A 24,948-nucleotide genomic window follows, 5' to 3' on the forward strand; every position below is an offset into this window, starting at 1 on the left:
CTTTCAAGTTATTGTGGAGATTAGATGAGAATAGATACATAAATCCAAGCACATAGTAAGTTCTCAGGAAAAAAAAAAGACTTCCTCCTCCTCCTCTTGTTGTTATATTATCATCATCAGAATTAGCTAGAGTTCAAGATACTTTAGGGCGAGCAGCAGAAGGAAACAATGGACTATTAGGCTAAATTCAGATCCTGGAGAGCAGAAATTCTAGGATTTTACTCTTTAAGCAGTTGAAGGTTTTGAAATGAAAAATGCCACAATTAAACCCGTCTTACCTGTTCATTCCATATTTCAACACTTTTTAGCTCCTCATACTTAAAATTTTTTGTGCTCTTTTGTTTCCATGTATTAAATATAAAAACCTGGGCCAAGTCAACCCAGAGAACCTTATTCTTTCTCAAGAATAAATTTATGATATTTGTGACAGAAGCACATGTAAATGGATCTCCAGCATAAGCTGACATTGTTAGCTGTCTCTAACCCAATTTTCTAAATGCCTTTTTCCCTTATAGGTTATCATTGTGAATCCCATTTCCCACTTTTGGTAATCAACAGCTGAAATGTTTTCTTCACTGAGGTTTTACATTTTAAAGTTACCTATATATTCACTTTGAATTTTGACATTTAATAACTCCCCTGAAATACCTGGGAGAAATTACATCTATGATAAAACGTACTTTACGGGGAGGAAATAAATGCTACACTCAAGGCAATTATACAGGCAGTATTAAAAACATTAAATACGTGTCAAAATTTTTAAATATAGGTCTAAAAGGAATGTAGATGAAGACCTAACCTATACATATTAAGAAACTATTAATATTCTGCTTTTTGGGGGAGGAGATCTCCTAAAAAAGGAGCAGCCTTAAATCAGACTTATTAGTTTTGTAATAGGAAGTTTTGTGAAAGACAGATAAAGCCCCTGTATTTAGTATGTAGTGTAAACTATTTGTCTGAAATACACATTCTTACCATGTGGTTATATGCAATTTCTATTTGAGAGTTTTGGAAAAGGAAACCGTAGCCCTTCTGCTATGAGGGGAATACAGGATATGAGCATATAGATTTATTTATTCCCTGTCAAAGCAGTGCCTTGCGGGGGAAAAAAACGTGTGGCATGCAGGGAGGTCTTACATGAGTTCTGGTTAATATGTAAGATGGATCCAGCATGCAGACACGTTGTATTAACTTATGACTTTTGCACAGTCTAGGTCAGAACTATTCTTCCTGCCCAGTTCACAGACTTCTTCTTCCTCCTTTTCCCTGCCTGGTGTGTTTTCAGGAATTTGTGAATGACCCTAATATCCTGATGGTGCATATGACTTGGCAAAAGTTTATGGTGACCGGTTCCGATTAGACCCTCACCCACAGATGAGATCTGCTGGGCTCTGTCACTTTTTCTTTTACCAGCATATCTGTCTTTTGTTGACAACTCAAGGTCTCTGGTGGTGGCTGAGTGAAAGGGAATAAAGATAAAAATGAAGGTGTGACTAGTTGAAAAATAGCGAGAATTTAAACTTGAAAACGATTTGTGAACAGAGGCGGCATTGTCTTTGTAAGTGGTTGGTAAGTGCTAACTGCATAACCCGGGTGGTTGGCCAGAGAGCTCCAGTGGTAAATACTTCCCATTCAGAGCTTTTCAACGTTCACCCATCTATGAATCTGCTAATGGGAAGCAGATGAATCTCCAGGTACAGTGAAACAGTCACCTAGAGATAACACCCCTTAGAAAAATTAACACAACTTCTTTTATGAAAGACAGGTCACTGTAAAAAGTCACTCTACATACTTATCATCAATTGTTGGAAAAAAAAAAAAGATTTATGACAACATTGAGGTATGATAATCTCAAATATACTCTGCATTGTTTTTTTTGTTTTTTTTTTTGCGGTACGCGGGCCTCTCACTGTTGTGGCCTCTCCCGTTGCGGAGCACAGGCTCTGGATGCGCAGGCTCAGTGGCCATGGCTCACGGGCCCAGCCGCTCTGCGGCATGTGGAATCTTCCCGGACCGGGGCACGAACCCGTGTCCCCTGCATCGGCAGGGGGACTCTCAACCACTGCGCTACCAGGGAAGCCTTCTGCATTGTTTTTAAAAGCTTTGTGTTTAAAATTCATAGCACTTTCTAATCCTGATAAAGTAGCCTAATTTTCTAGCTTGCTTTTGTTCAGTAAAATGTATTTCTGAGTCCATTTTAAGCAGCCGTTTCTTCAGTTTGAGTAATTTTCTCTCGAGTTAATAGATTCCACACAAGCATTTCTGACTTTTAATGTTAATATATATTCTATATATTCCAAACTTGTTAGTGACAATAGAAAGCGCAATCAGAATGAAATCCAGCTGTTATTTTGTTAAAACACCTCTTCATTTTACTCTTCTTTGCCAAAGTATAGTGATACCAAATCACATTTTACCCTGTATTCAGGTTCCATCTGCCTCTTGCCTCCCAGCAGATAGGAAGGAGAAAAAGATGTGTTAGGTATGGTTGTGTCATTTTAAGATAAGATGGCTTTAAAACTACTATATCAGTAGGGGACATTTACTTACCATAATAAATCCCTACATCATAAGTTCAGCTGTAGCTGGCCCAAAAGGAAAGCATTTTGATTTTGAGGCATTTGGCATTGGTAACTTGATCTATAGATTGATGTTTTCATCTTATATTGACTCTAAAACATTTTACTATTTTATCCAAACTATTATACCTCTACAGTGACAATGCCTGTGCATATTTTTGGTGTCTCCTTTTGACCATAGATAGGCTACTGGCCTAATGTCATGAATCTCTTTTTTTTCTTTTTTTTTTTTCTTCTCACAATGCCACCAGCTTTCTGAAAAAGAGCGTAATGTGATGGAGACAGATAAAACATTTTTTTAGGTAGCCAGACCAAGAGAAAGAGAAAAACAGGTATAACTTATATAACTAAGTCGTTGTTGCCACTAATGGTGCAGAGCCCCATAAAGGAGAGCCTTGTCTTGTACTCTGCTGTGTCCCCCATTTTACAACAGTACTAGCACATAGTAGGTGCTCAGTAAATATTAGTTGGATGGCTATCGAAGGGTTGGGATAGAGTGGTTGGACTGAGCACTGTCCTGAGTTTGTAAGTGTAGTTTTAGAGTTACTCCCGTATGTTTGAAAACTAAAAACAAGGCCAGTTTCAGACAGGATTAAGGGACTAGTCACCTGGCCAGTTTCCCGGGGTGCTAATCCATAAAAGGCATTTATAACACTGAAAACATTCAAGACAGAGAAAATAGAGTTTACTAGAATTCCTCTACAATGTGTGATTGGGATTGGGCCTAAGACATTCTAGGGACATGCTCTTTTGTTCTCTAAACAGATCTTCTCTGTTTTCTAAGGAGGATGGGTCCAGTTAATTACAGAGTTTTTGTTTGGCTGAGTGAAGTATTCAAATCGGGAGGGGCAGAACCAAAGTTTTTGGACAAGAGAGAATGTAGTTAAGTGCTGTTACCAGAGATCTTCTTATTCTACTTTTAGGCAGAATTAAGCCTTTTTTTCTAAATGAATTTAAAGCAACATTTAAAGAATATTAGTTTAAAAGGATATCAAATTGTAGCCTACACAAGGTGATTACAAATTTTGGTGTCTTGTTGAAGCTCTGGACTAGTGCTGTCTTATAGAGATAAATAATTTTTAAGAAATTTGATAGCTACACTAATAAAGTAAAATGAAACAGGTAAAAGTAATTATAAAAATATATTTTATTTAACCCAATAAATCCACAATATATCATTTTAGTGTATAATCAATGTGAAAATTATTGGTGAGATATTTTACATTTTATTTTTTGTATTAACTCTTCAAAAACCCATGAGTATTTTTGGACTTAACTCATGGCACAGCCCAGTTTGGACTTAACCACTTTTCTGGTGCTCAGTAGCCACATTGGTTAGTGACTACTATATTGGACAAAGCAGTCCTAGACTATGTCCAGGATAAGAGTCAGTGACACCAGCAGGTATCACTGAGCTGGTCGTAAAAGGTCTTTTAAACAAAATTCTCTCTTTGGCCCACGTGAAATTCTCGGTGGTACCATTCTTTAAAAAAAATTTTTAAGGAACTATAATGATAAGTGTGTTGAAGTATTTTCCTTCATTCATGATGCTGTAGGTTGTTTAATGCTTCAATAAAATGAATGTCGTTCATTTGGTTAACCTCATCTACAGAGTAAAGCAATACCAATTGATAACTACATCTGTTTAGACCAGTGATGGCTAAATGTTATGTTACAGTAATTAATGGCGATGAGAGAGGAGGCCTGGTTTATGGATGTCATACTTGGGAGCTAGTGGGAAACTACTTACGGAGATGACTGGGAGTAGCCTTTAGATGTGAGTTCAGGAAAGGGGTGAGGGTACAAATGATTATATGTACTCAATTTGTCAACTGATTGATAATTTTACCTAGAGTTTAGTTGTACTAGTTTTCCTTTTTCTCCTCCTTTCTCCGTCATTATCACACATCCTTTGTTTTCTTTTTTTGTTTTAAATTGAGACGTAATTCCTATAAGATGAAATTCACCTTGAAAGGGTGCAGTTCAGGGGTTTTTAGTGTATTCACAAAGTTGTGCAACCCACCTCCACTATCTAATTTCAGAACCTTTTGTTTTAACAACATAACCTTCTAGGGTTTACTTTCCCAACTCTCCTTCCTTGGTAACTTTACTCAAAGGAGGGAGAAGGAAAGAGAGAGGTGAAAACTAGGAAGGACAGCATGATTTTAGGAAGCCCATTTCTGAACTCTTGACTGTATGTGGAAACATCCTCAGGAGCATTAATACAATGGTAGAATTGGAGGAGGTTTAGAGGTTGGTTTAGGAGATATTCTGCTGTTTCCCATTTCCCATTTCCCATCTTGGCCCACAATGCTGACAATATGGTCTTATAAACATTTGAGTTAAATAATCCTTTGATCACATTGGAAAAAAAACTATTTAGAGTTGTTTGAAAAATTACACAATTTAAATCCACTATAAAATAGATGTTATTTGCATTGATTGGTTACTCATCCTAGCATTATTCTAGTTCTAAAGCTCATTTTAAGTAACCTAAGTTTTAGAAGTGAAAGGAAACTTCTGGCATATTAGACATAGCTCAAGGACTCTTGTTTGTGTCAAGCCATTCTACCATATATCTTTGTATGGTTACCATAATTGTTTAGAATATTCTCCTAGGGACATTATTGTCAATTACCAAGGATTATATAGTCAGTTCCCACCTTGCATTTCATTTGAATCATACTGTTCTGCATTGTTTTAAATGGCCACATTTTTATTTTTATTGAGGGGAAGGCAACTGCAAGGAATGTGGTTATCATGAGCGAATCTTACCTTTAGGGTATTTGAGATATTTTCCAACTCTGAGATTGTGGTTGCTTTCTGATTGCCATTCTGCTTGAACATGCCTTACTGCTTAACTGTGATGCTCTGTTGCTTTTTTCACGTGATGGACTGGACCAAATGAGAAGTATTTCCAGAGCTCACTCTTCAGATTGAGGGAAAGAACTGAGAGAGCTTGTGTTTCTATTTTTTTCTTTCCTTCTTAGGCTTTCGTCTTTCTTCTGGAAAACATTTCCGCCACTTTTCACAAGATTAGCCAGTATCCCTGGATCACATAAGGATGGCTTTGTAGTGTACTTCCAGACTGAGCAGGAGCACCATGTTGATATCTCCACAGGGGCCTTCTGCTTCCATCCTTACTCTGGCCAGTTCTTCAGCCATAGTCTGGATCTTTATATCTCACCCCAAGTTATTTTCAAGCCTATGATGAGTGAAAGAATACAATATCTAAGAATATGGTTTTAATTGGGTGCTTCATATTTTTGTACAGTACATTTGTTTGTTTTTTTTAAGTGTCCCATTTCAGATTGAAAGTATAAATTAGTGTCAGAATTACCATACAAAACTCACTTGCTAACTTGAATCAGTGGTTTCTTACAGAGCAATAGAAAACATGGTGCTAATGAGTAATGTGCCCAGAAACTCTTATTATAGGGTTGGCATGAATTCCACTTAATGACAAGCTTTCTCAAGCGACAGTTGATTTTAAATCCTATTTTTCATTAGTGAGGAATAAAATGTTCATAATACCTTCCTTTGTGCTGTTCTTTTGTAGCCTAGTAGCATATATCTTCCATGTTCACCAAGACGCCCTTTAAGATCCTACCAGTAACTTCCTATTCATAAGTAAGATTTGTTCAGGAAATAAAAATGTATGTTTTCCCATTGTTAGCTGTATGTTTTTCTAATAATCACATCTGAAGCTTATTATGCAGTAATAGCCTTAAGATATTATTTTTTAAAATGTACTACTTTGGTCTTAATACTAGTTTTTAATCTCTTCTTGTTTCTATGAAGTCTGAATGAGATTTTCAAAATTGAATAATAATTTGATCCGTTAATCTTTTGAAGCTAGTAATTTTATTTTCTTCTCTTTGCAGTCTCTGAGGTTCGCAAATGAATAGAGCTTCATTACTGCAGTCTGCATTTAATAACCATTATCCATTATCTTGTAATTAAGACTCCCTGTAACGAATCATGAGGACAATGCAAAAATACATAGTACATTTCTTTAATGAACTGGAAAATGTTCATCTTGTTCTATTTAGTAATGAGTTGCTGAATAGTCATTAAATCCACTGGAGAATAGAGCTAGATGGATTTTGAAGACTGTCTTGAGTTTGTGGTTAATCTATTAGAATTAGAATTTCATCTTCTATTTTTATCAACAGCTGATTAGAAGTCATTCTGTTTGACCGAATTGATTAGAAGACCGTATACAAGGGCAGCTGTTGCTTAATGAAAGTTTTTAATGAAACTGTACCATGGAGACTTGCAATTATAGGCCTTAGAAAAGCTTTGAGTTGCTTTAGACCACGAAAAAAGTCTTGTGCTAGAGATTTCAAATTAGGAAAATAAAAAAATACAATATAATATCATACTATAAATTTGTTATTAATTTTAATTTCAACCAATCACATTTGAATACTAGTCTATTTAATGTGTTACTTTTGACTTTTCAGGCCTTTCATCTCCTAGTTTAGTTATTTCATTGAAATTATGGGCACTGATGAAAGAACATTTATACGGACAGCTATTTTAATTGTGAGATATTTTCTCATATTCTCATAAGGTTTTTTTCCACAAGCTGAGCAGAGGTGAGCTTGGTTAATGTTGGATTTACATGAGCTCTGAGGAGAATCTGTGGTGCTCTGTGGTGTTAGTAATTCGAAATCTAGCATTTATTTCTCTAAGGTAATTTTGTTTTAGCAGAGGGGGCAAGGGAAGCAATATTAAAGTAAGTAAAACAAAGTGTGTGCCTACCTAGTCCCACTGGAAAATCCATTGTTCTTTTGACAGTTGTAAAATACGAGTGTACTTTCTAAAGTATTTTGTGTAATTGAAGCTCGGCCTTATTCCTGGATTTAAAGAGATAGCCAGGGGTGCCTACCTCCCTGCTTTTTGAATCTCTTATGTGGTCTCTGATTCTCAATTGTCCTTCCTCAACCTCTCCAGCACAGACACCCAATTTAGTATCTTAAACACTGATCTCAGGTGATCAACAGATTTTTAGTCAGTTTTTAAAACACGCATTGACACACGCGCCCCAAATATCACCACTCCCTGTCTCTCTGCTCCCTGTCCCTCACAGAGATTCCTTAGATGCATCCATTTATTATTGTTGGGATGTGTCTTGCACTTTCTATGCTTTTGGCGTTTCTTCTAATGGTGGTTTTCTTCCATCTGCCCTCTCATCTTCACATTTTATCTCTCCTTCAAGGTCTCTCCCAAATTCCCCATTCTATGAAACCTTCCCTTGTTTTTGCTAAGTGAATCTGAACCTTCCCATTTCTTGTTGACTATAATACTTACTTGGCATCTGTCCAAAACACTGTAAATGCTGTATATAATTTGTATCTTTATCCATATGTGATTTCTAGGCAATAAAGTCTTGCATTAAAATTTAAGGACTTCTGGTGTCAGCTTTGACATGTGAAGAGCTTGGAAACTCTCATAACTGTCCTTGAAGCAAGGAAAAGCCAAGTATACTGAAAATCAGTGACTTTTCTCAGACCCATTAAGGAGTTTAAGTCCCAGGGCAAAATGCCACCTTGAAATCTGTAGAGACAGGAAGACCCTGAGAGTCACAGCTGAGATCTGCTTACCCGCTAGAGCCATAAACTGGTAGGAACACTTACACGGTAATTTTGACAAAGTGCTGGAGGCTGCATGTGGCCCCCACACTTTTGTGGCTTTTCCCTCCAGGAACCCCAGGTTCTCACAGTGAAGAGCCAAGAAAGATCCTCTCTTGGCTGTGGCAGGGGAAGGGGAAGATAATCATTATGAAATATGCCCAGAGCATTCTCCCTGTCAAAGGTCCACTTTCCAGGGCAGAAGACTTTATTAGAACCTTATCCTACTGGGAGGGCATTTCACTCTAGTCTTCCTACCTCACCAAAGTAGGGGAGAAAAGCCAAGACATACTTATGAAGGTTACAGCCCAAGGACAAAGGCCCACTTAAAAACTGAAATTTAATAAGACTATAAAATACTTCCTCTCTCCCATACACTATCATCACAGCAATAGGGCTCCAGTAATCCAGTGGATTACGGCTGACATAGCTAAAAGACATAGCCTGTCTCTAAGTAGGAAGACTTAGGAAGCCTGAAGTAAACATGAGAGACAAAAACCAGGATGTTATAGGACTTGAGGTCTCCAATACCTGTGGCTACAACAGACATTAAACACAGCCCAACTCTTAGCCAGATTAACATAAAATCTCACACTGAAGTCCTATCTATCTCAATTCCTATTAGCTAAAGTCACTACTGGCATTCAACAGAAAATTACAAGAGAGGGACTTCCGCAGCAGCACAGTGGTTAAGAATCTGCCTACCAATGCAGGGGACACTGGTTCGAGCCCTGGTCCGGGAAGGTCCCACATGCTGTGGAGCAACTAAGCCCATGCACCACAACTACTGAGCCTGCATTCTAGAGCCCACGAGCCACAACTACTGAGCCCACGTGCCACAACCACTGAAGCCCGCGTGCCTAGAGCCCGTGCTCCACAACAAGAGAAGCCACCGCAATGAGAAGCCAGCACACTGAGACAAAGAGTAGCCCCTGCTTACCGCAACTAGAGAAAGCCTGCATGCATCAACGAAGACCCAGTGTGGCCAAAAATAATTAATTAATTAATTAATTAAAAAATATTAAAAAGAAAATTACAAGAGATGCTAAAAGGCAAGAAAAAATCTGTAGAGACAAACAGAACCAGTCAAATATGACAGATATGTTAGAATTATCAGAAAGAGAAATTTAAAATAACTATGACTAATATGTTAATGATTTGAATGGGAAAAGTAGACAACATGAAGGAATGATACGTAATATAAACAGAGAAATGGAAACCCTAAGAAAAACTCAAAAGGAAATGCTAGAAATCAAAAACACTGAAACAGAAGTGAAGAATGCCTTATCAGTAGACTGGAAAGGGCTGTGGAAAGAATCAGTGACTATGAAGATAGGTCAAAAGAAATCTCTTAAATTGCAATGTGAAGAGAAGAATGGATGAAAAAAACCAGAACATTCAAAAACTGTGGAACAACTTCAAAAGGTGTGGCACACGTGACCGAAATACTTGAAGAAAGAGAAAATTGAGTAGACAGCATATTTGAAGTAATAATAGCCAAGAATTTTCCAAAATTAATGACAGATACCAAGCTGCAGATCCAGGAAGCTCAAACACTTAGCAGAATAAATATCAAAAACAAACAGACAAACACAAACAAAAAACACTACATCTAGATATATAATGTTCAAACTGAAGAAAACCAAAGACAAATAGAAAATTTCAGAAAAAAAGCTAGAGAAAAGGAAAAGGAAACAATTCCAGTGGCCTTCTCATTGGAAACCGTGTCTGCAAGAAGCAAGTAGAGTGAAATAATTACAGTATCGAAGGAAAAAAACCCACCAACCTAAAAATCTATATTCAGTGAAATTACCCTTCAAAAGTGAAGGGCTTAGACACATTAAAAACTGAGGGAAATCATTGCCAGCAGATCTGCCCTATAAGAAATGTTAAAATGTTCTTCTGGAAGGAGGAGAATTATATAGGTCAGAAACTCTGATTTACATTAAAAAGGAAGGCTGTCAGAGAAAGGATAAGTAAAGAACAAAAAGAAATTATGTTTCTTTCTCAGTTGATCTAAAAGATAACTGTTTAAAGATTATACCATATGGATAAGTGAAGATGAATTACAGCAGTGTTTTAGGGGATAGGAGGGAGAAATTAGGAATACTTGGTTGAAAGGTAACTGCAGTACTTGTGTAGCAATATAGTGTTATTTGAAGGTAGATTAGTTAAAAATGTATATTGAAAGCTCTAGGGCAGCCACTAAAAAAATATACAAAAGAAGTATAATTGATATGCTGAGAGGAGATAAAATGGAATCATACAAAATGCTCAGTTAAAACCAGGGAAGGTAGAAAAAGGTGTAACAATTAATAAAAAATACAACAAATAGAAAAAGGTATAATTAATTATAAAAAATAAAACCCTATTATATGTCATCTGTAAGAAAGCCACTTTAAATATAAAGACTTTGAAGGTTCAGAGTAAAGGGATGGAGAAAGATATGCCATGCTAACATCAGAGTAAAGCAGAAGTAGGGGTATTAATTTCAGACAAAGCAGACTTCAGAAAAAGGAACATTTTCAGGGGTTGGACAAAGAAGGACATTGCATAATAATAAAGGTGTCATTTCTCCAAGAAGACATCCTAAACAATCCTAAACATGTATGCACCTAACAACAGAGCATCAAAATATGAGGCAAAATCTGGTAGAACTGAAAAGAGAAATAGACAAATCTGCTATTATAGTTGGACTTCAAGACCCCTCTTTCAGTAGTTGATAGCTCAAGAAAGCAGAAGTATCAGCTAGGATGTAGTTGACCTGAGTAGCCTTATTAATCAACATAATCAAATTGATGTTTATAGAGAACTCCGTCCAACAGCAGCAGAATACATATTTTCGAGTTCACATGGAACATTCACCAAGAAAGGACACATCCTGGCTCTTAAAACACACTTTATGTTTAAAAGAATAGACACCATACAAAGTATGTTCTTGAACTGCAGTGGAACTAAACCAGGAATCAATAACAGAAAGACAGCTGAAAATCTCCCAAATAGTTGGAAATTAAACAACATACTTCTAAATAATATATAGTTCAAGACATTCTCAAGAAAAATTTAAAAAATTTCTTTTGAATTAAATGAAAATTAAAATACAACTCATCAAAATTTGTGAAATGGTGCAAAAGCAGAGCTTAGAAGGAAATTTATAACAGATGCATATATTAGAAAAGAAGAATGATCAAAAATCAATAATCTCAGCTTCTACCTTAGGACATAGAGAAAGAACCATAATTTATGTCTCAGGCAAGCAGAACAACAGAAATAAAAATTAGAGCAGAAATGAAATAAAATGGAAAACAAAAACAATAGAGAAAATTTTAAAACCCTAAAATCTGGTTCTTTGAAAAGATCAATCAAATTGATAAACCTCTAGTCAGAATAACCAAGAATCAAAGAGAGAATACTAATATCAGAAACAAGAGTTCATAACTGTTCCTATGATCATTAAAAGAACAATAAAGGAATACTATGAACAACTCTTTGCCCACAGTTTGATAATGTAGGTTACAGGGATCAATTTCCTGAAAGATATGAACAACCAAAACTCCCACAGAGAGAAATAGTCTGAATAGGCCTATGCCTATTAATGATGTTATTTTAATTTTATTTATTTTATAAAATGTTTTAATTATAGTGTTATAAAATAATAAATTTGCTTATTTATTTAATAATATAATGATATTTAATACTTTAATAATTATTAAAGAAAAATAATTAAAACCTTCCAAAAAGGAAAGTACTAGCTCTAGATGGTTTAACTGATGAATTCTACCAAACATTTAAGGAAGAGAATAATACCAGTTCTCCACAGTCTCTTCCAGAAAATAGAAGAGAGAACACTCACTCTGTGAGACCATCATTATCCTAGTACTAAAACTAGATAAAGACGTTACAAGAAAGAAAAACTATAGATAATTGTCACTCATGAACATAGATGTGAAAATCCTCAATAACATAGTAGCAAAATGAGCCCAGTGTATAAAAAGAATAATATACCACAGCCAACTGGGATTTACTCCAGATATGCAAGTCTGGCTCAATGTAATGTAATCCACCATATCAAGCTAAAAAAAGAAAAAAACGTATGCCAATATCAATTGGTACAATTTTGGCATTTGACAGATTCCAACACCTATTCATAATAAAATCTCTCAGCAAACTAGGAATAGAGGGAACCGCCTCAGCTTGATAAAACATATCTACAAACAGACTTTAGCTAATATGCTGGGAAACTGGATGCTTTTCCCCTAAGACCCCTCTAAGAACAGGGAAGGATATTCTTTCTCACCACTCCTACTCAACATTTTACTGAAAGTCCTAGCTGGTGCAATAAGACAAGAAAAGGAAATACAATGTATAAAGATTGGGAAGTGTGGTAGACTGATAATGGCTCCCAAAGATAGGTTTACATCCTAATCCCCAGAAGCTGTGAATATTACCTTTTTTGAGGGGGAAAAAAAGAGCCTTTGCAGATGTGTTTAAATTAAGGCTTTTGAAATGAAGTTATTATTCCGGCTTATCCAAGTAGACTCAAAATGCCATCACATACGTACTTATAAGAGAGAGGCAAAGGAATATTAAGCTCACACACAGAAGGGAAGGCAATGTGCAGGTGGAGACAGAGATTAGAGTGATGCAGCCGAGGAATGCTGGCAGCCATAAGAAGTTGCAGAGACAAGGAACATGTTCTGAGAGCCTCCACAGGGAGGGCAGCCATGCTCACACCTTGATTTTGGACTTCTGGCCTCCAGAATGGTGAGAGAATAAATTTCTTTTTCTCTAAGCTACCAAGTTTGTTATAATAGCCACAAGATATTAATACAGAAAGAAAGATATAAAACTGTTTTTCTCTGTAGATGACCTCCCTGTCTATGGAGAAAACCTCTCCAAAACAACAAACTCCTGAATCTACGAAGTGAGTTTACCAAGGTTTCGTGATAGAAGATTAATATACAAAAGTCTGTTTCTTTCCTGTTTACTGTAATGGGCAAACAGAATTTGAAATTTAAGAAAACTACCATTTACAAGAGTAATTCATAATTGACATACTTAGGTATAATCTAATCTAACAAAATACAATCTGTACTTGATCTGTATGCATACCCATTAGATTGCCTAAAGTTCAAAAATTGACACCACCAATTGCTACTGAGGATGTAGAGCAACAGGAACTCTCATTCGTTACTGTTGGGAATGCAAAATGGTGTAGCTACATTGGAAGATAATTTGGTAGCTTTTTTTCAAAGCTAAATATGGTCTTACTGTAAAATCGAGCAATTTCCCCCCTAGTTATTTACCCAACTGATTTGAAAATTTATGCCCACACGAAAACCTGCATATGAATGTTTATAGCAACTTGATTCATATTTGCCAAAAACTGAAGCAACCAAGATAGCCTTTAGTAGGTGAATGGATTAACAAATGGTGGAACAGTTATGCAATGGAATACTATTTATCAATAAAAAGAAATGAGCCAGGAAAAGACAGAAGTGAATGTGAAGTGCATGTTGCTAAGTGAAAGAAGCCAGTCTGAAAGGCTGCATGATTCCAATTATATAACATTCTGGAAAAGGCAAAACTTTTGAGTTAGTAAAAAGTTCAGTGATTGCTGGAGTAAGGGGGAAATGAAAATGTGAAGCATAGGGGATTTTTTAGAGTGGTGGAAGTATTCTGTATGGTACTGTAAAGATGGATATATAACACTATACATTTTTCAAAACCACTAGAAGATTCACGACGAGTGAACCTTAATGTATGCAAATGAACACAGCCATTTAGGGGGTCAGGGGATTCCAGGATGGAATGCACACTGTGGCCAAAGAATCAAACTGTATTACAAATGTACAAAACAGCCTCACTGAAGGAGGTGGGAGAAAAGGTGCTGACCTACATATCTTTATAAATGAATTTAGTCTGTAAAGCTTAGAGGCCAATGAAACTGCACATTAGCACTAGACAGTCGTTGATGCAGTGGTTTTCCATAATGGTGTGGTTAACAATTCAGAGAACGCGATACATGCATACTGGATGTGCACAATTAAATAAATGGATCATGGATGGTGGGTACCAGGTTCTCACTGTTGGGGTGGGAGTTTACAGATAAGCAAGGGGAGAGGGCTAGAACAATCCTTGTAATGGGTCAGAGTTGGAGGCATCAGTATAACTCGTCTTTAGTTTAATATAAACGAAGATAGTTAAATATGGAATTGTAAATATATATGTGTATATAAATGGGTTAGAATATACACACACATTTTTCTTTGCTCAGTCAGCTGAGAAGGCCTAAAAGCAAGATCCTTACAATAGCAATGAGTACACCTACCACCAAGATCTTAGTTTCTAACACTGTTTTCCAATAAAAGGAACCAGGGCTCTTTGGAGAAATGGCTTATTCTTGGGGTGGAAAACATATATGACGAGCCTGGAGCATCTGGTAACCAGAAAGTAAGTGCTTAAAAAAACAAAAAATCCACATTATGGTGGTGTGTCAAAGGAAAACAGGAAGCAACTGAAAAGAACTCCCAATGGCCAAACCTAGAGCCATTGGAGCAACAAAATAAATTAAGTAATATTGGATTATAAACCCAAGTAAAGAATCAATATCTTTGAGTCTATACTCATATAAATAAATGAATAAATGGAGAAGAGACAAGTCTCCCATGCAAAAACATCCAAAGAATGTATGTAACTGCTCCTCCCTGAAGGAAGTGGCTTGCAGCTCCCATTCCTAGTGTGGGATACACACTAAGGACTTCTTTCCAAAGAGTACAGCATGGAAAATAGGAGGAAAGAAGTGACTTTTCACTGGAGAAACCTAGCAAATACCACCTCCACCAGTGTTCAAGGTCAACTTCAACAGTGGGAAGTGATATTGTTAATATGTACCCTTGATGTGATGTGATGAAAATGGCACATTACCTCTGTGGTTTTCTTCCCCAAAAAACATGTAACCCCAGTGTAATCATGAGAAAAATGTCAGACAATACCAGTTGACAGAAATTTTATGAAATACCTGACAAGTACTCCTTAAAATTGTCAAGGTCATCAAAATAAGGAAAGTCTAAGAAGCTGTCACAGCCAGGAGGAAAACCTATGGGGACATGACAAATGTATTATAGTACCCTGGATGTAATTGGATTCTGAGTAAAACTAAGGAAATCTAAATAAAGTATTATTTATCTAAATAAAGTATTATTTTGGTTATAATAATACATCAGTATTGGTTCATTAATTATAACAAATGTACCTTACTGATATAAGTTGCTAACAATAGGGGAAACTGAGTGTGGGGTATGTGGGAACTCTCTGTAATGTCCTCGTAATGTTGCTGTAGATCTAAATCTGTTCTGAACTTAAAATAAATAAATAAAATGATATTTTCTTCTAAGCCACCTGCCCAATTTTGTTACTGGGACTGGAATGAAACCCCAAACTGTCTTCCTTTCCCCATTAGTCAGTTAAACATGGAAAATATTATAATTTGCTTTTTCTTGGTAACTGTGGCTACCCACCCATCCACCCATCCGAAATTTATTAAGCTTCTCATGTGTGTCACGCTCTGGGGATACAGAAGTGCACAAGAAAGGTATAGCACCTGTCTTCAGACAGTACAGTCAAGAAAGGGGCACAAACAATGTGTAGGCCACCATTACAGCTCCTGGGCTGCTATTGCTACCATGGTAGGTGTTTTCTTCTAGGTGTATTATGAAGACAGTCTCCTCCACAAGGGAGTTTGGCTCTTTTGGTTAACTTTAGATGGTGTGATTTTTAAGTGACCGTACCTTTTTTTTAGGCCTCTAAATATGGCCTTGGTCTTTTGTCTTAATGATCTTCTCTTCTGAGATGCTTAGAAGAATTCAGATAGATCCAGTGTTGTACCCAAAAGCCTTCTAGTGAATCAGAAGACAGTGTCACCTATTAGGAAAACACATCATGGTTTCAGTGTGAATTGTTTAGTAATGTTCCTCTCACCTCTTACATCTATTTGCGGGCTTTCATTTCTTCTCTTTGCTTGTTATTTCTGATGTTGTAGGGACCAGGCATTGGTTGTGGAGTCCCATTTATTCACTCATTCATCAACTTAGCACATGCCTACTTCAGGGCCTTCGCACTTGCTGTTTCCCTGCTTGTGGTGCTCTTTTCACAGATTCCCTTCATCAGTCTCTGAATTTTACTCATCAGAGATGCCTTTATGATAACTATTTAAATACAGCTACCTCTCCCCAAATCCGTCGCTCTCTTTCTCATTATGTTGCATTATTTTTCTTCACCACACTTCACTCCACCTGGCCTTTGTTATATAGTTCTTTGCTTATTGTCTTTTTCTTCTAGAGAATCTAGTCACAAGGGCAAGAACTTTGTTTTGTGTCATGATCTGTTCCCAGCATGTAGTACAGAATCCAGCACATAGTAAGCACTCAGTAAATACTTCTTGAATGAATGCAGGCATGACAGGCACATCTCCATTTCCCCAAATGGGCCTACAGGCCCAAAGGAAAGAAGGCTTCCAATGACGTGCTTGGATAGGTCAGAATTCCTGTGGATCTTACACAGATTGAAACCCTACCTAGGTCCTTGCTCCATTTCTGTTTGTATAACACTTGACAGTTTTCAGTGTTTTCACAGAGATTGTCTCTTTTGATTCTTCATATAACACTGTGAAGCAAGTAAGAATTTCCAGACATGTTTTATAAATGAGAAAGGTTAGGCGATGGAATTTGCAAGGTAAATACAGTATCTGGCAGAGCTGGAAACCAGATCTCCTGACTTCTGGCTCATCAAGTGATTACCCAGGATTTATGTTTCCTCTATACCTGCTCATAGCATGTATGCTTTTGAGGGAAAGGGCTTGAATGATTTGTGTTTATATTTCCCACTGTGCCTTTCACACAGTGTGCTTGCTGAAAGCGTGTTGATTTGAACCTTTCTATCCACAGGGTAGTCCTGGGCATGTCTTTTGCAGTTGAAACCAGAGGGGAAAGTTTTGGCCACTTCTTGTCTCCACTTCTTTTGACCATTTCTTTGACAGACCTGGGAGAATCTCAGAGATTAGCCTTACATAGAGTTCCACAGATTCCTTGCGCGAGGGCCATGCACTGGCCCAGGAATCACCTAAGAACCTTGTTTCTATTAAGATTATGATTCAGTTGGTCTGGTGTAGGGCCTGAGAGTCTACATTTTATTTTTTTTTTATTTTTTAAACAAACTTAAAAAAATTTATTTAATTTACTTATTAATTTTTGGCTGCGATGGGTCTTCGTTGCTGTGCGCAGGCTTTCTCTAGTTGCAGCGAGCGAGGGCTACTCGTCGATGCAGTGCATGGGCTTCTCATAGCAGTGCCTTCTTGTTGCCGAGCATGGGCTCTAGGCACGCGGGCTTCAGTAGTTGTGGCACGTGGGCTCAGTAGTTGTGGCGCACGGGCTTAGTTGCTCTGCGGCACGTGGGATCTTCCTGGACCAGGGATTGAACCTGTGTCCCCTGCATTGGCAGGTGGATTCTTAACCACTGTGCCACCAGGGAAGTCCGAGAGTCTACGTTTTAAACACGTTCCCTGGTAGTGCCTGTGCTGCTGATCTGTGGTCTGCATGGAGCATTGCGAGGATGGTTCACCACCTGAGGGATGGAGTCTGTGTTTGGCTGTCTGACTGTGTGACCCTCAGTAAGTTTCTTAGAGACTCTATAGCACATGGGTTAAGCTATATTGCTTTGGTTAGAATTCTGCCTACCCCCTGCCCTTACTGTGTGACCTCAAGCAAGTTACTTTATATTTCTGTGCCTTCATTTCCTCTTTAAAAATGGGGATCATATTAGTACTTACACAGTTATTGTGAGGATCGATTGAGTCAGTACTTATAAAGCACCTAGATTAGTGCATAGTGCACAGCACTCAGTGACTCTTAACTATCATTATCCTCTCTTTGTCTCCTTGTGCTATTTTGTTTTGGGTTTCTATTCAGCAGAAACCTACATCTATAGGTTTAAGATACATTTGAGAGACAAGAAGTGTTTAAGATATTTGCAAGTTGAAAATGCATGGTGTCTTTCATGAAAATCACAATCTGGTTGGAAGACAGAGCTTTCGTTAACGAACAATGCAATAGGAATCAGCTAATGGTGGTTCTCCTTGTGTTGTCACAGCTGTACTGTGAACTTTCTATCACACGTAAGAACATGAGTAGGCCCTCCGGTTTTGTTGTAAAATGTTATGATATATGATGCTAAGCACAGGGCATGAAATTGTTTCTATTCCTCTCAGTTTTGCATTAAATAAACCAACTTGGTTTTAATTGCTGATATGGAAATATAGAGACAAGAGATCCAGGGATCAGTGAGAATCCATTTGGTGCCTAATTTAATCCATCGTATGGTCAGGGGGAAAAAAGTGTGGACAGGATGATTTTAAAGAGAGATTTGGTTTTAGTTTTTCAAATAATTGATGAAAAATAAAGTTGTGTTCCTCAGGAAAAAGAATTTACACAACTCGTTTCTTCCACCGACTCAAAAGTGTAAAAAATAAGTTTTTTAATTAACATGGAGTTTTTTCTTCCTTTTGTTTTAGGATCAGATTTTATTAAGACCTCTACTGGAAAAGAAACAGTAAATGCCACCTTCCCAGTAGCTATAGTCATGCTACGGGCCATTAGGGATTTCTTCTGGAAAACTGGAAACAAGGTATATTATTGCCAGCAAATCTTTCTTTGGAGTAAAGATAATTTTATTTACAATACTTGTCACAGCCATGATAACTGTCTTGATAGGCATTATAGGCAGATGGTGTGAGTGTGTTACCTGTATTAAGATAAACGTTTAATTTACCTTTCACTACAAAAGAATACATTCGGGGGGAAACTGTGCGATTCACAGAAAGTGAGTATGAGTGTGGGCGTTAGGATGTGTGATCAAGGTGTAAACTCACTTTGTGTCCTTTTATTAACCGAAGACAGTTTTATCACTGACGAGAGATTCCTAAATGGGTTCCTTAACGAACTAATTCTGCTGCAACACAGAAGCTTTCTGGTAAGGCGCTGGCCAGAGAAAACAGGTTAATGCAGAAATTAAACTTTCTGAGGAATGGAAAGAATTGCAGAGTAACATTTATTGAATGATAAGCTGTGGTGGTGATATGAAAAGTATGCAATATAATGGGAAATAATCTTTTCCTGTCATTATTGAAGGACACACATAAATTGGTTTTTCTGTTGGGAAACCCCCGGTCCAGAAAAACTTATTACTTTTAATAATATGAGGTGAAGAGAAAATTCTCGAGGAGATGAACTTATTAAACAAAATAATGAAATGCTGTGAAACAGCAGGGAAAAGGTAGCTAGACGTTATATAGTTCTTGAATTAAATATCCATTTTTGCGTTTTATGGCAGCTGGAGGTGCTCTTTGGAAGACTGTTAAGCTGAGGAGGGTATATGCTCGCTTTTGTCAGCTTTTCAAAAAATAATACATATTTTTTGAAACATGAATTTAAAAGGAAAAATGCATATGAGGTGTTTTTTTTTTAAATGAGTTTGGATTTTCCTTTTCACTTCAAGTTGCTTGTTTAGCTGCAAATTATCTCAAAGGATTTTTTTTTTTTAACATCATTGGCGAGAAAGGTAATTTTTATTTTTAAATGAGACTTTCCCTTCCTGAAAGGCATCTTTTAAAACCAATCTCTTGATTTCTGCTGAATAGAAACCCCAAAAAGAACTTTAATCCTTTGCCAGCTGGTTGTGATGACTTTATATGTGACTGTATTTCAGTTTATTTTGGAATCGGAGACCTTTTTAAGAAGGTACCTGGGTTTGAGAGGAAATGAACTCCTTGCAGCATTTGCTCCTTCAGAATACCTTCATATCTTAGAAGAGTACAAATAGGATAAATATCTACACGGTGACCTACATATGAAAGTTAACCCAACTTGAGTAACCTCTACTTGGTAGCCTTTCTGCAATGGTCCAAATTAAAAAAAAAAAAAAAAAAATATATATATATATATATATATATATATATATATAAGAAAAGCTGTAAAAATGAGAACTCCAGCTTTGGCCCCCCACATGAGACCATCACCACTCCCTAGATCAGTGGTTCTTATTCTCAGCCAAAGAACATCACAATAGATGTGAAGCTTTTTATACTTCCAGATGCCTGGGTCCTCACCCCGGCAATCCTGGATCAGTCTTCAGGCATCTCTGCGTTTCATAAGCTCCATAGTTGGGGCTAAAATTCTCCAGTGGGGACCCAGTCCTGTTTTGTTTTCAGTAAACATTCATTGAGTCGTTACCTGTGTGCTATGTTAACCTATACAAAAGTGAACATGCCCCTTCTTAAAAGAGCCCTTACACAAGAATTTCAATAAAAGTTTTAAGTGTTCAGTGTTCTAGATCAGGGTAGTGAGGGAGGAACATTTTGCTGTCTTTCATTACTTTCGTTTTAATTGTATCCCCCCTTTCCTCAGCTAATAAATAAAGTTCATCCTGGTTTTATTGAAAAACAGGTACAAGTCAATTCATATTCATCTTGATCACATTTGGTTTCACATAGGACCTGTGTGTGTGTATCTGCAAATCAGGGGCATTTTTTTGGATTGTTGACAAGCTGCCCGGGCAGCCCTTAGACTGTGAAGCTTCCACATCATTGATTTAAGGGGTGTTTTAAAATGTGACAGGCCGCCTTCCAGACCATGATTAGTGTCACTCTTGAGAAGCAGAGGCTTGATATTTCATAGCTGATTTCACTGCAGATTTATGTTTTCCATATTCTCTCCCTTAAAAAAAAAAAAAGGATAAACTTACGTTAGAAACTGTCTTTCGAAACATTGCCAAATAGATTTGCTGACACAACTGAATTGTATAGAAAAATCTATATGCAGCACGGCCTAATTGACAGAAAATGCTCCTGTGATTAACATGTATGCTAATATGAGCTAAAATTTATTCTTTTTTTTTTGCCTCATCTCAATAAATAACCTGACTCTACCTATCTCCCCCTACTCCCTACACCTCCCCTCACTCTTTTTTTTTTAATTGTTCTTTTGAAGAAATTCCATTTTATTTTATTATTTATTTAATTTTTGGCTGCGTTGGGTCTTCGTTGCTGCATGCAGTCTTTCTCTAGTTGCGGCTAGCGGGGGCTACTCTTTGCTGCGGTGCATGAGATTCTCATGGCGGTGGTTTCTCTTGTTGCAGAGCACAGGCTCCAGGCGCGCAGGCTTCAGTAGTTGTGGCTCGTGGGCTCTAGAGCGCAGGCTCAGTAGTTGTGGCGCATGGGCTTAGTTGCTCCGCAGCATGTGGGATCTTCCCGGACCAGGGCTTGAACCCATGTCCCCTGCATTGGCAGGCATATTCTTAACCACTGCACCACCAGGGAAGTCCCTCCCGTCACTCTTACAGGGTCACTTGGGCTCCAGAGCGATAGGCAGATATGGTTAGAATCTCTGCATGGCTGTTGCTTAGCTGTGTGATGTGTGACCGAGGCAGGGAAACCAGTTAGGAGGCTTCTCCCGATGTTCCAGTGAGGGCTGACGAGGGTCTAAACTAAAACAGTGGAAGGGAGAGTAGAGAGGAAGGTACGTGTGGAGATAGACGAGGTCAGAGGGTGGTATCGGTGAGATTTGACTTGGTGGGTCACTGGATGTGATGTGAGGGAGGTGGTGGAGTCCAGGTTATCTAGGAGTTTCGGGGTTGGGTTTGCTGACCTAAAGCAAGTAGACCGCTAGCTATTTCTCCGCCACAGATAGGCTTATTTTGGATCAGCCACCATGGCGAGCCACATGCGAGTCCCTGCAGGGCAAGGAAAGAAACGTGCTTTATAAAGAGGAAAAGGAAGACAGCGTATGCTAAGCAAGGAGTTCGGGGCTTTTCACTGGCTGAGTCCTTTGCAGAAAAGGAGTCTTTCTTCTTCCTGTCAGGCTCTGTTATCCAGGAGTAAGAACCCCCTGCTTCTGGTCTCCCGACTCTATTTAATCAAGGTTTCTGTTTAATCATTTTTTACAAGTTGATAATGGGACCATTCATTTATCGTGTCGCTTCTCTGGCATTCTGTTAGCAATCACCCCCTGCTGGTACCACCTGTCAGAGCAGCCAGACTCTGAGTGGTCGAAGGCCTGAGCTTTAGTTCTTGGGCTTTGGGTGTTTACTGTACCGGATAGTCAAGTTCTTGAGACAAGTATATCCAAAGAAGCAGGTTTTACTGTATATAGGACACGTTTATCATTTTCGAATGGACCCAGGGACATCATCTGTAAACATCAGATATTGGCCGAATTGTGCTGTTTTGTGGTCACCTTCAGAGACTACTGAAGTGTAAAGGTCCCCTACACCGTCTTTTTCACCTGTGCTTTTTTAACTGTTCGGCTGCTTTATGTAACTTGGTCTACTTACAACTTAGAAAGAGAGTCCCTGCAGTTAAGTTGATTAAAGTAACTGTCACCTCTCCTTGCTGGTTTCTGCTGGTTTGTTCAGTGTGGCCTCACTGAGTCTCTCCTCTTGTTTTAAATCCACATATGTCTCTTTTGCAGCTCAGGATGGAGGGCTGAAAGGTGTACATTTCTTCTGGCCTCCTGGTAGAAACGGAGAATGAATGGGCTTTTGTGATATGTTTTCCTGTTTATTGACACCTCTCTTGTTTATCCCAGGTTCACAGCTATGGTCTAGATGGTTGAGGTTTATGACTTTCCAGTAAGTGAAATGTTAATGAGGGTTATTAACTCTCATTAGTGTCTCAGAGGCAGTGACATTCTTCCCATTAATCTTGGAAAAGTCGTTTTATAGTGTAAATGGGCATGAGTCAGTGCTCTAAGGTCTTTTGCGGGGCGCGGGGGGCCACGCAAAAATAGGCTTTAGAAAAGAGAGGATGGAGACCCCGTATTAACACAGGACCAGTTTTTTTTTTTTTTTTTTTGTGGTACGCGGGCCTCTCACTGTTGTGGCCTCTCCTGTTGCGGAGCACAGGCTCTGGACGTGCAGGCTCAGCAGCCATGGCTCACGGGCCCAGCCGCTCCGGGGCATGTGGGATCCTCCCGGACCGGGACACGAACCCGTGACCCCTGCATCGGCAGGCGGACCCTCAACCACTGCACCACCAGGGAAGCCCAACACAGGACCAGTTTTTAAAGCAACCCAATAACAATGCTAAGCATTGCTCTCTTTCCCACCTCCCCTTTTAGATAGGCTTTAAGCCGGCAGGAGGCATCCGCAGCGCGAAGGACTCCCTTGCGTGGCTCTCTCTTATAAAGGAGGAGCTAGGGGATGAGTGGCTGAAGCCAGAACTCTTTCGAATAGGTGCCAGCACTCTGCTCGCGGACATCGAGAGGCAGGTGAGGAGCAACCCGTTGTCCTTGGAACAAACTGACAAGTATTTTTGAGAAAGAAATAAAAAGGCACTTATTGGGTTGTGAGAACTGGAGATGAAAACTCATCTGATGACCTCATTGTACACAGCCTCTGCCTTCTTCCAAGCAAACCTCCACCTCAATAGGTTGGATGGAGATTCTGCTGAGTGCATAACAGTGGGGCTTTATAATGAAATGTTAACTAAAATTATTATGTAATACTGTAATTAGTAATTGATATGTATAGTAATACAATAATTAATGACTAGTTAAACTCTGCTTTCCCCACAGATATACCATCACGTGACTGGAAGATATGCAGCTTATCATGATCTTCCAATGTCTTAAATCAGTGACGAACTCCAGAAAAGTCCTTTACTATTTTTCTGCGTGATTGCTAAAATTATTTCATTAAAAAAATGGGGGAATAGGTAACTGACTTTTTTCCCTTAAAATTTCCATTGAATTTAACTCAAAGAATGAAAGGGAAAAGCCAGGTACACACATGGTGTGTACACACATGGTGTGTACACACATGGTCCCCGTTTCAGGCATGTCTGAAATGGTCTTGATTACTAGAAGATCTCCATTGTTAATTTTGTGAAGGTTTTCTCTTAAGAACTCTGAGTAAATTTTTTTTTTTTTTTTTTTTTTTGCGGTATGTGGGCCTCTCACCGTTGTGGCCTCTCGCATTGCGAAGCACAGGCTCCAGATGCGCAGGCTCAGCGGCCATGGCTCACGGGCCCAGCCGCTCCGCGGCATGTGGGATCTTCCCGGACTGGGGCACGAACCTGTGTCCCCTGCATCAGCAGGTGGACTCTCAACCACTGCGCCACCAGGGAAGCCCTGAGTAAATTGTTAATGATAGCTTTGACAACATTAAATTCTAAGGAAGCAAAATGTTGACTTGCCCAAGAACCATGCTGTAGCAAAAGAAAATGCAGCACCCCTGAACCGCTCTTGTTCTCCCACTGACTTCAGGATTCACTTACTCGGCACTAATTTCCTGCCCTGAAAATCCGTCTTTAATTTTTGCAGCATATACGCCCTTTTACTAATTGTTTTGCTAATGAAATTTCTGTCATTGTTATGTGAAACTATGGATATCTCTGAATTTTTTAATTAAAAAAATTCCTGTAGTTGTTTATTTTTAAAAAACCTTTCCATTGTAATAACACATATTGAAAAGTTAACCCATTAAACATATAAAGAGGTTTTATCAATGACGTTCTAGTAGAGTCCTTGGGTATTTATCTCAGATAAAGCATCTCAGTACATTATTAATAAATACAACTTATGCCTATATTCTGAAACTTTCTCTGATAGAGTGAATAGGGGAGAAACAGCAGACACTAACAGCACTTAGTATGTGCCAAGCTCCTTATGTATATCAATTTATTT

At 38.3% G+C, this 24,948-nt stretch overlaps 1 protein-coding gene across 1 annotated transcript in view; it reads left to right on the plus strand.

Moving 5' to 3' along the window:
* Window positions 1-24,743, plus strand: part of DERA (deoxyribose-phosphate aldolase) — a 113,598-nt gene extending 88,855 nt beyond the window's left edge. The window contains exons 7-9 of the mRNA XM_060112765.1: window positions 18,783-18,895; window positions 23,383-23,532; window positions 23,839-24,743. Coding sequence (XP_059968748.1) covers window positions 18,783-18,895; window positions 23,383-23,532; window positions 23,839-23,895 — 320 coding nt within the window. The 3' untranslated portion in view covers window positions 23,896-24,743. The remainder of the gene's footprint in view (window positions 1-18,782; window positions 18,896-23,382; window positions 23,533-23,838) is intronic.
* Window positions 24,744-24,948: the final 205 nt, after the last annotated feature.

This window comes from Mesoplodon densirostris, chromosome 11, assembly GCF_025265405.1.
Source record: "Mesoplodon densirostris isolate mMesDen1 chromosome 11, mMesDen1 primary haplotype, whole genome shotgun sequence".
NCBI classification, from domain to species: Eukaryota; Metazoa; Chordata; class Mammalia; order Artiodactyla; family Ziphiidae; genus Mesoplodon; species Mesoplodon densirostris.